General features: G+C 43.3%; 1 protein-coding gene across 1 annotated transcript in view; it reads right to left on the bottom strand.

Moving 5' to 3' along the window:
* Positions 1 to 14516, bottom strand: part of sema4f (sema domain, immunoglobulin domain (Ig), transmembrane domain (TM) and short cytoplasmic domain, (semaphorin) 4F) — a 72027-nt gene that overhangs the window by 12462 nt on the left and 45049 nt on the right. Inside the window, exons 2-3 of the mRNA XM_080451966.1 lie at positions 1704 to 1855; positions 191 to 250 (exon numbers count right to left, since the gene is read on the bottom strand). Of these exons, the coding sequence (XP_080308092.1) occupies positions 191 to 250; positions 1704 to 1855 (212 nt within the window). The remainder of the gene's footprint in view (positions 1 to 190; positions 251 to 1703; positions 1856 to 14516) is intronic.

The following is a 14516-nucleotide window of genomic DNA, read 5'->3' as shown; positions in this document are numbered from 1 at the left end:
GTTTCAGAAGCACAGCAGTGTACATAAGACAATCAATCATCTGCTGCTATACAGACACAGGCATTTTTATGCATAACGGCCACTCCCAACATGTGGAAAGGGAGTGGTTGTGATGCGTACTGTACATGTGAGGGAACACACATGCACAGTTGCACACACACACACACACACACACACACACAGTTCTCACCTCAGTTTTGCCCTTCGTCACACAGGACCTCCTCTTCTCCTCTGGAACATCCCATTTGATCTTGAGACACAAACAGAGAATCGGACAGTCAGTCACATCAACAAGTTAACCCATTAACTTTGTATTCAAAGATTTGCACACATTTTCACGATTTTTCTAAAATAGCAGATCTACAAGCTCATAGCGCGGCACAGAGTGACGCACTGTGAGCTTGTAGATCTGCTATTTTTTGAATAGCCAACGCAAAAATCTAAAATGACACAGATGCTTTCCCGGTTTTAAATGGGTTAAAGCTGCAATCTGTAACTTTTACATCATACCCAGGATTAGAACCTGGGTCCCCAGCGTGAGCCCTGGAATTTCTACTGTTGAGCTATAAACGGAGAGCCCATTTGGGGAGAGGATGAATTGCACTTTGAGCTTCATGCAATACCACTCGTCAACCAGTAGTGGGTCCTACCCGACCACAGGATCTAAATGTCCAAAATAGAAGAGCAGGTAGACCAACTACAACCACCACGGTTGTAGTTATATTGTATTATTGAATGCTCGATTCTGATTCTTATTTTTTTTAAGAATGCTCGATTCCGATTGGTCCATCACGGCATTCAGCCTGTTGGGTCTGTTATTTCTCGGTAGCAGACGGTTGTTATAATAGAGAAGTCTGTTGTTACAGACATGGACTGCACACCTGGATCATATCAGTTTGTGCGGTGCTTGTGTTTTTTGCCGTATCCAACCATATGGCCATGTAAATAAACACACAATGTCATTTTACAGCTCAACAGTACACTAAAGAATGTCTTTGAAAACATTTTGAGTGTAACCGGGGACACGCTGTAGAAGGCATTCTGTGACCGTGTGGTATGCGTTCTAACCATTCGGGTGTCTGCAATAGGGTAGCCCCTGCAGTAACACAATCTTGATACATATTTGATCAACACTTTCTAACAGTGTTTTGCAAGCCGACAGCCGTGTTGCACTGGAGAGACCTGGCTGGCATCATTCTAATGGACTAGTTTCTTCACTGAAAACAACAATTTATTCATTAAGAAGCCGTGTAGTAAGCGGGATAATAAACAGTGAGCCGGTCATTATTGAGAAATAAACCCCTTCAGGGTGATTAAGATCTTATCACCCTGTTAGGGGTTTATTTATTTTCTAAATGACCAGTGGCTCATTGTTCATTATACCTTGCTTAACATACTCTACCACACAGTTTGATCACAATGACGTTATATTCACAAACAAAGTTGTGGATTACAGCTTTTTTTGCACATGACCTCGTGACCCTTTGCAGTTGAAAAGTTCAACACATCTAAACGGCAAGTTAAATATGCAATATGTAAGGAAATATGTAATTTCATACAGCCTGTACGCACGCGCGCGCGCGCACACACACACACACACACACACACACACACACACACACACACACACACACACACACACACACACACACACACACACACACACACACACACACACACACACACACACACACAGTGCTCACCGTGCGTGGTTTTAGGTTCAGGTTGGTAGTGTCAACAGCCAATATGGCGTCCCTGCCACCGAGAAACAGCATGCCAGTGGAGCGGTCCAGTAAGAAGGTGCTAAAGTTCCTGAACTCCTTGAACTGCTCTGGCCCCAACATGGCGTCCTTCTCTGTGTGGAGAAAACAGAGAGAGAGAGAGAGAGAGGGTTAATGGTGCTTTTAGGGAGGTATACAGTATACATGAAATATGCAGATGTACTGTCAAATTCTATTGACAAGTTATTCTAAACATTCTGTGAAAACATCAGATCTACAAGCTCAGGAGTACATTCCCAGGAAAGGGAACCATAATTTACATTTGGCAATGTAAATTATGGTTCCCATATTGCCCTTTGAATTTAATAGAGAGAGAGAGGAATTCATGTATTTAACTACTTAAACCCAATATACTTCATTGACTGGGGCTCTATACCCAAAATCACATTGAAATTAAGAAGCCTGTAGATCTGCTATATTTTTTACCAAATATTCACCCCAGAGTAAGGACGTGAGGGTTCAAGTGGTTAAGCTGCAGCCATATGTTTCACCTCTTCTCTCTGAGACAGATGAACTCACTAAACTCTCCGTTTCTCTCTCCCTCTACTGGGATTTGTAGTTGAGCCGTGCAAAGCGAATGCAAAAACTATATTATAATGAGGCTGTCTGTTAATCTGTCTGTATGTCACTCTGTCTCCACCAGAGGGCGGTAAAAATGCAGCTCAACTAAACACGTCTCTAGACATAGGTTGCTTTGTTCCTTTTAGCATCCAGACCAGCATCCTATTGACATTCACTCCTCACTGTTCACTGTTAGCCTACACACACACACGCACGCACACGCACACGCACACGCACACGCACAATCAAGGGCCAGGCCAAAAGCAAATAAAATAATGCATAATCCAAATAATAACATATAATGTAGGCTTAAGGCACAATTACAGTAGATACATGTTAATCTCAGCTAGACATCATGTATTAACTGACATCCCAAAACTAAAGCCTTTGCTATAATTATTTTCCACCTTTTTCCTCTCTCTCTCTCCCTCTCTGTTCTTTTCCCTTCCAATTCTACCATCCGTAATCACACACTACAGGACAAAGCTTTGCCTTGTCTGTCGTGGTACTGTGTGTGTGTGCGTGTGTGTGTGTATGTGTGTGTGTGTCTTCATACACAGCTGCTTGCCACGAGAGTACAGCTGTGTGCTGTACTTCAATGGAGTGGTGGTGCACAAGACTGTGTGTGTGTGTGTGTGTGTGTGTGTGTGTGTGTGTGTGTGTGTGTGTGTGTGTGTGTGTGTGTGTGTGTGTGTGTGTGTACGTGCGTGCGTGCGTGCGTGCGTGCGTGCGTGCGTGCGTGCGTGCGTGCGTGCGTGCGTGCGTGCGTGCGTGCGTGCGTGCGTGCGTGCTTTGTGTGATGAAGGCTATAGTTTGCTTTCAATAAGTTGTATTACAATGCAAACCTCTGTTGACATTTCAGGAAAAAGACTATTCCAAGCAGACAGAGTGAGCAAAAGAGAAAGGAAACGAAAGCAATAATTACTGTAAATTAAGATTAAACATCTCAACCGACAGACAAACCGTCTCTCGATCACACACACACACACACTCACACTCACACACACACACACACACACACACACACACAGTAGTAACCTCACCGGGAGGTAATTTACAGTCCACAATGCAACAGGGTGAACTCTATTATTGATATAAGCCAACTACTTGTGCAAGCAAACAGAAGCACATCGATACACGTCATGCCTCATCATCCACCACAGCACAAAGCCTTGCCTTGTCTGTCTGTCATGGTGTGGCACGGTGGTTTTTATGTGTCAATAAAAAATGGAAAAGATCAATCAATCAATAAGACTTGAGCAAACAAAAGCATGACATGATGAGAACACTTCATCTATCATGACATTGCATTACAGTACATGACGCCATCACATACCGAATATGAACAGGTGATGAAACCACTGCCAATAAACACACGATGAAATATACAGAGAGAGAGAGAGAGAGAGAGAGAGAGAGAGAGAGAGAGAGAGAGAGAGAGAGAGAGAGAGAACAGATAATAAAGAGCTAGAAGTTAATAAAGGTTTTAAGAGAGAGAGATACACAGAGAGAGAGAGACAGACAGACAGATAGATAGAAAGAGGAGAGAAAGAGAAAGAGAGAGAGAGAGAGAGAGAGAGAGAGAGAGAGAGAGAGAGAGAGAGAGAGAGAGAGAGAGAGAGAGAGAGAGAGAGAGAGAGGTCTGTATCCAACAGCAGGTGAATCAACAGCCACAGCGGAACAGAGCTGAAGTAAACAAACAGCATTCATCTCCATAATGGAGTTCTCACACTCTCCTGATAACACCAGCAATTACAAGCTGTGGAAAGAAACACACACACACACACACACAGCGTCAATACACAAACGTGTGTGCATTGCATGCACAAAAAGCACATTATTAATGGTCCGATACAAAAGGTGGAGAAAGGAGGAAGAGACGGATGAATGGAAGGAGGGTGGTTGACAGAGAGGGAGGGAGATGGGGGTACAGAGAGAGGGATGGAACAGGTGCAGGAGATATTAAATGAGTCTGTTGCACTGCCTCCCAGTTGCATTAAACACATTATGTCTATTTGTCTGTGAGCTACAGAGTAGAAACGGGCCTGCGAGGCCAACTGCCCCTAGAGAGTCGTATGAATACATAGAAATGAAGTGTTCTGTCATGCAAAACAGTATCTGTTTGGGGAGAGCACCTGTAAGAAAACAAATATGATCGTTTATTGTAATTTTCTGCTGTTTGTATTTTTGCTAGAACAAATGTTATGTACTGGGCATTTTCTCATTTTCCAGTAAAAGCCTTTTTGCACACCTGCTTACAATGGTCAGGTGCGTAGGAGACGAACCGCCAATGTTGAGAAAAGGAGAAGTCTGCACACTGTCTTCACTTACATAACGCATTTATTAGACTTTTATTGGTATTTTATAATAGCATTACAACTATTTTACCTTTCTGTCTTAGTTTATTGTTATCCACACCGTTGAGGAAGCCAAGTCAGGCTGCATGCAAACAGCCCCGAGGTGAAAAAGGTGACAACATGTTGTTTTCTTTCGGGTCAGGTGTCACACAATTGCCCTATTTGGGTTCAAAAAGGTGACTGTAGCTGAAAAGTGACACTTTTGCATGAATTTCACTGCCTATTCCAAAAGTTACCAAAATGTATTGTACGTGTATGTGACACTAAACACCTTGAAACTTGAACCGTGAGAACATATTGAAGTGACTAGTTGTTGTTCTGAACAATCTGGCTTTCTATTGGTTACCCAAAAAAAAGCATTCCATTTCTCATACTATGGTGTCAGGCGTGGGCCTGCTTGTTGACCGAACTGTTGCACCTGCCTCTGGGTCATTCACTGGCCAGGACTCCTGGCCAGAATTCTCCAGGAACATTTGTCACAGATGTTTTGATATTGTTTGATATTGTAGAATCTCCCATCAACTCTACTGTATCAGAAATGATACAGAAATGAGTATCCCTTTAAGCTCAAAACTAAAACTCTGAAATTAAAATTTCATCCTGACATGACATTATAATGCTGCCTGACAGATCAAACACCCTTCAAGGGCCGGATTTAAAACCGGGGCATCTAGACAGTGCAGGCGATGTGCAGTGCGTTCCTCTCTGGTCCATTAATGCTTGACATTGAGTCCCCGACATCACAACATGCAGACTAATAATATTATTACTTAGTATATGTCTGTCTGTCAGTCTGTCGGTCGTCCTAGATAGCCTGTCCCATTGTCAAAATGAAGGGAGCTCTTAATACACCGACATCTGTCTCGATGGAAAGGCAATCTCTCTCGCTCTCTCCCTCTCTCTCTACTAGTCAATATGTCGGGGTTTCCAGTAACCTCTAACATGCGTGTCACTTCTCATTTGCTAAGATGCCATCTGTTTGGCTCCAGGCAGCAAGCTGCGCTCTGACTGGTTGAGAGAGGAACTCTACTTCCTGTAAATCACATTGTTGTGTGATGACAGTTCACGCTATGCAGGTCATAGTGTAGAAAATATGCGTGTGTGTGTGTGTGTGTTTTGTGTGGTGTGTGTGTGTGTGTGTGTGTACACCTGTTTACCAGCAGTAAACCACCTCCTCTCTCTCTCTCTCTCTCTCTCTCTCTCTCTCTCTCTCTCACTCTCTCTCGACGCTGTCTTTCACAAACCTTTCGCTCTGTCTCTTCCCGTATTTCTGTATTCCTCCTCCAACATTCATCCATCCATCCAAAATCAATCAATCCATCCATCCATCCAAAATCAATCCATCCATCCATCCAACATCATCCCGCTTTAAACTAACTGAAGTAGTTCTGTTCAGCAGCTATATCTACCACACACACACACACACACACACACACACACACACACACACACACACACACACACACCACACACACACACACACACACACACACACACACACACACACACACACACACACACACACACACACACACACACACACACACACGACATCAGTGTGTGCTAGTGACACAGGCCGAAGGCAAGGTCTGCAGAAATGTCCTTGTAAACTGGTCCTTACTGTCCCTCTAGGACAGGACCGTGCACACGCACATGCACGCACATGCACACCCACACACACACACCCACCTGCTGTGCACTCTAATGTAGCGATGGTTCCTATAGCTACACCATCTGCCCCCTCCAAAAACATACACACACACCACACACACACACCAAACACCCAAGGGCTGTTATGTGCATGCATGGGCGACACCTGCCAGTCAAGTGAGAGAAGAAGTGTTGAAAAAGAGAGAGAGAAGAAGGCAAGGACACGGCCACTGTAATGAAGAGAAAAGAAGAGAAGCGAGGAGGAATGGAAGGAGAGAGAGACAGCGACAGATGGATGAAAAGTCTTTAGTTGGAGTCCCTCGTCTTTGCAAAGGCAATGTGTGAAAGAATGTGTCAGAATTTGACTTGACACAAATCCAAATAGGGGTGTAACAGTTAATTTAACTATAATTGATTTAATCAATTATAAAAAAGAATTAAATGAAAAGAAAATAGCTGAACTACAAGCTCACAACACGTCACATCAGGTTGCGTTGTGAGGTTGTAGATCAGCTCATTTTTGGAGATTTGGCGTACAGGGGAAAATGGAGAGGGGCAAAGGATAGAGACCTGGGGTACCAATTAACTTTATATTAATGGGGCCAAGATGCCAACGCAAATACATTGTCATGAGGATGTCTATTTGTATTTATAAGTAAGTACAATACGTACTGAATGAACTGTACTGTATGTATGTTTTGGCCACCAGAGGATGCTGAAAATGCCAAAAAACACACTACCAGATACCTCAAAACGAACATAGATGAGCCACGTGGCTCAACTGTGCGTGTAGAATGCACTGTATCATTGCAGCCCTGCAGCAGCTGTGTTGTACAGGGCATTTCTACTCTGTTCCTGTGAGGTGTTTTTGGAATGTGTGTGAAAAAAGCTCATTCAGAAAATCTAATCTGGTTAATTGCAGCTTAAAAATGGAGAGGTCGACGTAAAGGTGATCGACACACAGCAACGACAGCTCAGCAAATGGCGACTGGCGGAAAGCAATGAACACTTGAACACAATGAATGAATGTCAGTCTGGCCGGCGTTCCAACAAAACCTGACAGCCTGACACATCACACCCCCGATTTCATTCCAAATAAGAGGCCAACGTGCTTCGAGTAAATATGGATTCCTAAAAATACAAAATGCCCCCCTCTCCATCTCTCTCTCTCTCCCCGGCCATGAATCATTCATTTATTATGCATTAAACATGACCGACACGCAACCAGTCGGGAGTGAGCGGGGACAGTGTGTGTGTGTGTGTGTGTGTGTGTGTGTATGTGTGTGCGTGTGTGCGAGTGTGTGTGTGTGTGTGTGTGTGTGTGTGTGTGTGTGTGTGTGTGTGTGTGTGTGTGTGTGTGTGCACAGTGCGTGTACGTGCGTTAAGGGTTTAATAAACAGGCTGTTGCACCAAAGCGACAGACCCTGGTCTCTGGCTGCAGGGCATTGTGGAATTGCACACATCAGGAAGTGATAAATTATACACCTGCCTCCTTCATCTGCCAATCAAGACTGATGGGATGGAGAGATGTGCAGGAGGAGAAGAGAAGAGAAGAGAAGAGAAGAGAAGAGAAGAGAAGAGAAGAGAAGAGAAGAGAAGAGAAGAGAAGAGAAGAGAAGAGAAGAGAAGAGAAGAGAAGAGAAGAGAAGAGAAGAGAAGAGAAGAGAAGAAAGAAAACAAAGAAGTTGTGTATAGTTGTGTAATATAGGCTACATGTTACATCTTCCCAGTGTGTGTGCTACATTGCATTGACCAAGCAGGTTTCTGGCTGGCCTTGCAGCATCAGTTTGTGATTGGGCGTTAATGGGCGATGTCATCCAAAAGTTCAGCCAGTAGCCAAGTTGTCCTTGCCAGCAACGACCAATCACCATCAGAGCTGGCTGTTCCGTTCCTCTAATCGCAGAGAATCAAACGTCATCACCAGGCTGTGATGTCAACGCACATTTATACATCCTAACAGGTTGGCGATGTTAATACAGTTTATAACACTTGAATGAATCATAAACTGTCAACTCCCACACAATGATGTTGGCCCACACGCACTTGCGTGTGCGTGTGCGTGTTTGTGTGTGTGTTGGCGTGTTGTTTGTGCGGTTCATTGTCTTTGCATTGATGGATGATGGAGGCCAGCTATTCAGGCACATCCTGTCTAAAGAGCGATTTCTAGCGTAGTGTCTGTTTGTGTGTGTTTGAGAGAGAGAGAGAGAGAGAGAGAGAGAGAGAGAGAGAGAGAGAGAGAGAGAGAGAGAGAGAGAGAGAGAGAGAGAGAGTAACATAGAAAGACATGTTTAACATGCATTGGAAACCAAAAAGTGTGGAAATGCATAGACATTGGAAATTATAAGAGACAGACGAGCACAGACAAGCAATAGAGAAAGAGAGACACAGACAGTCAGACGGGGGGGGGGTGATTAAGGGGCTGAGTCTGGTGTTTGGACAGAAATATCTCTAAAGCTCTCTTGTTCTTCAACAATCAAGTGATAAAAACACCAATTTTCTTCTCTTGTCTGTGTCCATTTCTATGTATGTGCGTGTTCGTGCGTGTGTTTTATTCATAGGCTTACGCCTGCATGCACTGATGGTGTGTGTGTGTGTGTGTGTGTGTGTGTGTGTGTGTGTGTGTGTGTGTGTGTGTGTGTGTGTGTGTGTGTGTGTGTGTGTGTGTGTGTGTGTGTGTGTGTGTGTGTGTGTGTGTGTGCGTGTGTGTGTGTGTGTGTGTGTCTGTGTTAGAGAGAGTGGGAAGACAGGACTCCCCTTGTAGCGTTCATGGTCTATTTCAGCCTATTTAGTGGCAGTGAATGGGCTTCACAATGGCATCAAAACTTCAAAGGTCCGGCCATGCCTTACATCCATGGACAACACGCCCATAATAGTCATTTATCTCCCGTTTGCATCAATCAATGCACACAAAAGCAAGTGAACTCTACATGTTACGCTGGATAATGCTCAAAGTTAGCATCAGGGGGCGGGCTACTGGAATCTATAAGTTGAATGCTAAAACCCTATGTCGTCACTATCAGGCGGACACCGTTACTTTTTGGGACATTTTAATACCCTATGTTGACCAATGTAGTTATTATTTAGTCACAAGCTCTTGTTAATACCTAGACTGACTACGGTGTCTACCGTGTCTGAACGAGTGAAATGCTATGTTGTAATCTTAAAGCAAAATGTGTACTTAAAATAATGTCTTTTTGGCACGTGACACAGTCGTGCAATGGGGTATAATAAATTAAGCTTTATTCACAGGTTTTAAAGTCGTCTAGACACGTCCGACCATGAGAATGCGCCAAATTACTACAGTGTCTGCAGCTGTGGCGTGATTCAAGTACCTCACGGTCACGCAAACTGTGGAGATGAATTCCAGACTACAGCTGTGAGATATGCACAGTGCTACAGTATGCAGCAAGACCATATAGGGGCTGTGTTTTCTTTTTAAACATCCATAACTGTGGCATCCAGAGATTGCACACAAACTCCTGGAACCCAAATCAATTCTCAGGACGAGCGAGGTTGTTTCCATCAGAGCATTTTAGACATCAACACAAGCACATGGCAATCTTCAAATGGGAACAGTTGTACCCTTGGGAGTATATATTCATGCTAGGTGCAGGGTTGCCCCGACTGCCCGTGGCAAGTAAATAAAACGCTCGGGCAAGTGGAGTTTGCTTTCAGGTTGCCCGACGGGCAAGTGTGTTTGAGTGGGGAAGCAACCGTCTTTAGTTTTGTTCGCTATAAACACAACACAAGATGTCTGTGGAATGTAAAATAAGAGAGCACAGTTGACCTATAATATGCATGTTTTTTTTAAAGAATTAAGAGTTTCACTTTAAAGAGATATTTGGCATAAATATTGAGGTATCTCCATATCGCGCAGCCCCAGAATTCGCAAGTAAAGTAAAAAGTTAAATTGAACAGTAATTCAGATTTTACCTATCACGATTTACTTTTCGGGCAAGTGTGCATGACCTTTGGGCAAGTAGACCCATGATCTGCATTTGCCCGACGGGCAAGTGCCTCTGAGACCTTAGTGTCAACCCCTGCTAGGGGTAAATTAATGTTCACTGCAATTACCTGGAAATACAGTAAATAGCATGTTCTGTGGTCCTATAACTAGCGGCATGTTTATCAATAGTAAATGGTGCCTTCATATAGCGTGCATTACATGATGCACCCATTCAGTAACACACTGATGGCGGAGGAAACCATGCAAGGCACCAATCTGCTCAGTTAGGGGTTCAGTGTCTTGCTCAAGGACACTTCGACAGTTACACAGTGGGAGCCCGGCGGGATCGAACGGCCCGCTCTACCTCCTGGGCCACTGCCGGCCCTCACTCATATCACTCATTTACTGTGCAGTACATAACAGTATGTGGCACTTGTTCAGATGACTAAACATCTTCCCAGCTGCCCGAGATTCCTTGACATGGAGGGCTGTAGGAGGGAGCCATGATGAGGAACCTCTGTTCCTGCACACATCAAACACCACAACATGATGACCCCCCCACACACACACACACACAGTGTCAGCCTCTCCTTTGAGGGTTTTATACTCTGGGGGCAGCAAGTAATGTAATGTAATGCAACGCAACGCACACACGCACGCACGCACAAACACGCACACACACACAGGGGACTGGAGATTATCGGGCATTAAAAACAAGAGGTGTGGGAGACAAGAGTTGGGGGAGAGGAGGCAGACACCGTTAAGAAAGCAAAGAAAAAATAAAAAGGCTATGAGCAGGAGAGAGAGAAGAGCTGATAAGGAAGAGATGGAGAGGGGAGGAAGGATGAAAGGAGACAGAAGGAGGGTGAGCTCTGGGTGTTTAGAGGTTGTGGGCAGCAGGACCTTTTTCTTCTTATATTAATTTAATTTCATCCTATATGAAAATAAGATATCACAGATTTTTGATGCCAGTATTGTGAAAGACTCTCTCTCTCTCTCCCTTCCTTCCACCCACTCAATCTCAGCGCTCTTTTCTTTCTTCTTCCTTCCTGCCTTCCTCCCTACCCCCCCCCCCCCTCTCAGGCTACTGGCTCTAGGTGATAAGCAGTAGCACTACTAATCAGGCTTGGCCTAAATTCGGCCATACCCCTGGAGGATTAGTGGGATTGTGTGTGTGCATGTGTGTCTCTGCGTGCATGTGAGTGCACGTGGCAGTGTTGGTTTAGGCCCGGTGCCTGGCGGACCCATCCAACCAAATATAGAGGGTGTGTTTGTGTGTGTGTGTGTGTGTGTGTGTGTGTGTGTGTGTGTGTGTGTGTGTGTGTGTGTGTGTGTGTGTGTGTGTGTGTGTGTGTGTGTGTGTGTGTGTGTGTGTGTGTGTCAAAATCAGTGCGGGAATGAATCATTGAATCAAGTCTATCTTATTGTACTCATCTTACAGTGGGCCAGACTCCATATAAGCTGTACCTATCCCTGGAAGTTACATAACACATGAGCATAATATCCTATCTGATGATGGATATTTGAATACAACGGGACATCTGGCCAACTCTTTCTAGCATGCTGAGAGAGAGAGGGAGAGGGAGAGAGATTAGATGGGGGCAGAGTAGGACAGGTAAAGCCCGACTTATGCTTGGTTGTGCATTATGTCTAGGGGTGGGACGATATGGGTACCTCACGATACGATATGTATCACGATATTAGGCCCACGATAACAATATATATCACGATATCTGAAAATGCCGATATATTGCGATATCACGATATATTGCATGAAATTTCACCAACGATATATCACGATATCTGAAAATATCGATATATTGCGATATCACGATATATTGCATGAAAATTCACCAACGATATATCACGATAGTCCTTGTATTCAATTCATAAACACATAAAATAGCACCAAACAGCACAAATACAGAGTAGGAAAAACAACGTATCACAAACTTTAAAAAAAAAATTAATATCGATATTTTCCGGGAGGATATCGATTATTTATCGTGGGAGAAAGTATCGCGATATATCGATATATCGATATATCGTCCCACCCCTAATTATGTCGTTCACCAAAAATAGCCGGTCTACAAGCGCCTCAAAGTGCTGTGTGCGTTGTGAGCTTGTTGATTGCTGTGAACAACACCGACACGCAAGTATAAAGTAGACTTAAATGGTCGGGTAATACACCAACTATATTTAAGACTTTGGAACATCACTGGCTAGTTGAGCCGCAAATCGAAGCCAGAATTGTAATGAATCTGTGTGTCTGTGTGTGTATCTGTCTGTCTGTCTGTCTGTCTGTCTGTCTGTCTGTCTGTCTGTCTGTCTGTCTGTCTGTCTACGTACACGTTTGTGTTAACTTGACTCTCAGAGGTTAAATAAACACTCCAGATTTCACAGCGTCTGCAGTGCACACGCCCCTGGGTTTTCTCGTTCGCTTTTTGCAAGAGTGCGAATTCTGTTTTGATTGACATTTTACACGGATGGTAGCTGCCCAGCGCAACCACAGCCTGTTGACCACTAGGAAACCAGTGCTCAACTTCAATTATTCAGCATGTTGGAAAAACAAAGCATAAGGTATTGTTTGACCTCATGGTCCAGGGTCACTGAAACACATGTACTGTGCAGTTTGATTCTGTTCACGTACACACACACCGAAATTGGAGTATAGACTGTATTGCTCCAGGTCATGATCTGTGTGCAAGTGGGATCATTGTACACACACACACACACACACACACACACACACACACACACACACACACACACACACACACACACACACACACACACACACACACACACACACACACACACACACACACACACACACACACACACACACACACACACACACACACACCTAAAGCTCTGTTTCTGTACCTGCCAGTCAGAGTTTGGTTTCAAGCGGTTGGACTCAGTCTAAACAGAGAGTGATGATGGGTCTGAACCTCTCTAAGGCCAAACACACAACCAACAGCCAAAAATGTGGGTATACTGTAGCCTAAAGCTAGACAGACAGAGAGAGTAACAGTGATGGACTCATATGTTTTACTTAAGTAAAAGTATCAGTACTGCAATGTAGATATACTCTGTTACGTAAAGTAAAAGTAAAAGTCCTGTATTCTAAATCTACTTGAGTAAAAGTATCAAAATATACTTAAAGTACCAAAAGTAAAAGTTGTCAATGTGCAGAATGTCCCATTTCACAAGTTCACAATGTATACAAATCTTTTGAAAATAGCAGATCTACAAGCTCACATTGTGAGCTTGTAGATCTGCTATTTTCAAATGGCCGAAATATATATAGGGCCGAAGTGGTTAATGTATGTTTTGTAATGATAATCAAAATCTACAAAATAACTAGTAACTAAAGTTTGCATATAATTGTAGTGGAGTAAAAGTACAATATTTGCCTCTGAGATGTAGCGGAGTAGAAGTAAAAGTATAGAAAATTGGAAATACTCCAGTAAAGTAAAAGTACCTCAAAATTGTACTTAACTCTTTCATTGCCACACTTATTTCAGACTGTGTCGTCCCAGTGCCACGAAAAATGTGCATTTTTCCTCCGTTTAATTTTTAACATTGAAGTGAATGGAGCAGCAATTTTTTGGATAGCGTTATCTCCTAGTTCCTTTGAGATAAAAAAAAAAAACAAGACCAAAAAATAAAAAAAAATATTAAAAAAGAATTGTGTTTCTTTTTTTCTTTTTCTTTTTTTTTCTTTTTTAAATAATTTTGTCATTTCCGTCCGTGGCCATGATAGCCATAGTAGCATCGGACGGGAATTCCCGTTTTGGGCAATGAAAGAGTTAAGTACAGTATTTGAGTAAATGAATTAGTTACTTCACATCACTGGTGAGTAGACTTCTAGACAGGGTAGAGTAGACTAAATCTAGACAGAGTACACCAAAGCTAAACAGAGTAGACTAAAGCTAGAGAGTGTACACCAAAACTAGACAGAGGTCACTCCTTACTAGGAAGTACACTCCTGTTTGTGCTCTGAAATGCCCTAACAGAACTCTTCAACTGACAATGAAGAACTTCCACTTAGACTAAAGGCGGTTACACACCGGCGAATGTGCGAATATACGCAAAATTCGGACTCGTTCCGAATAATTAAAAGACGCTTTTTCGCTTCGCTTTTCCGCTTTTTCGCGCCATGTACGCTTGCATTGACTTTATAAGGTTTTTTAAAAAAGCGTATTATTCGCACGA

This window comes from Gymnoscopelus braueri (assembly GCF_963280865.1).
Source record: "Gymnoscopelus braueri genome assembly, chromosome: 15".
In the NCBI taxonomy this organism is placed as follows: Eukaryota; Metazoa; Chordata; class Actinopteri; order Myctophiformes; family Myctophidae; genus Gymnoscopelus; species Gymnoscopelus braueri.
This window is presented reverse-complemented; position numbering and strand designations above follow the sequence as displayed.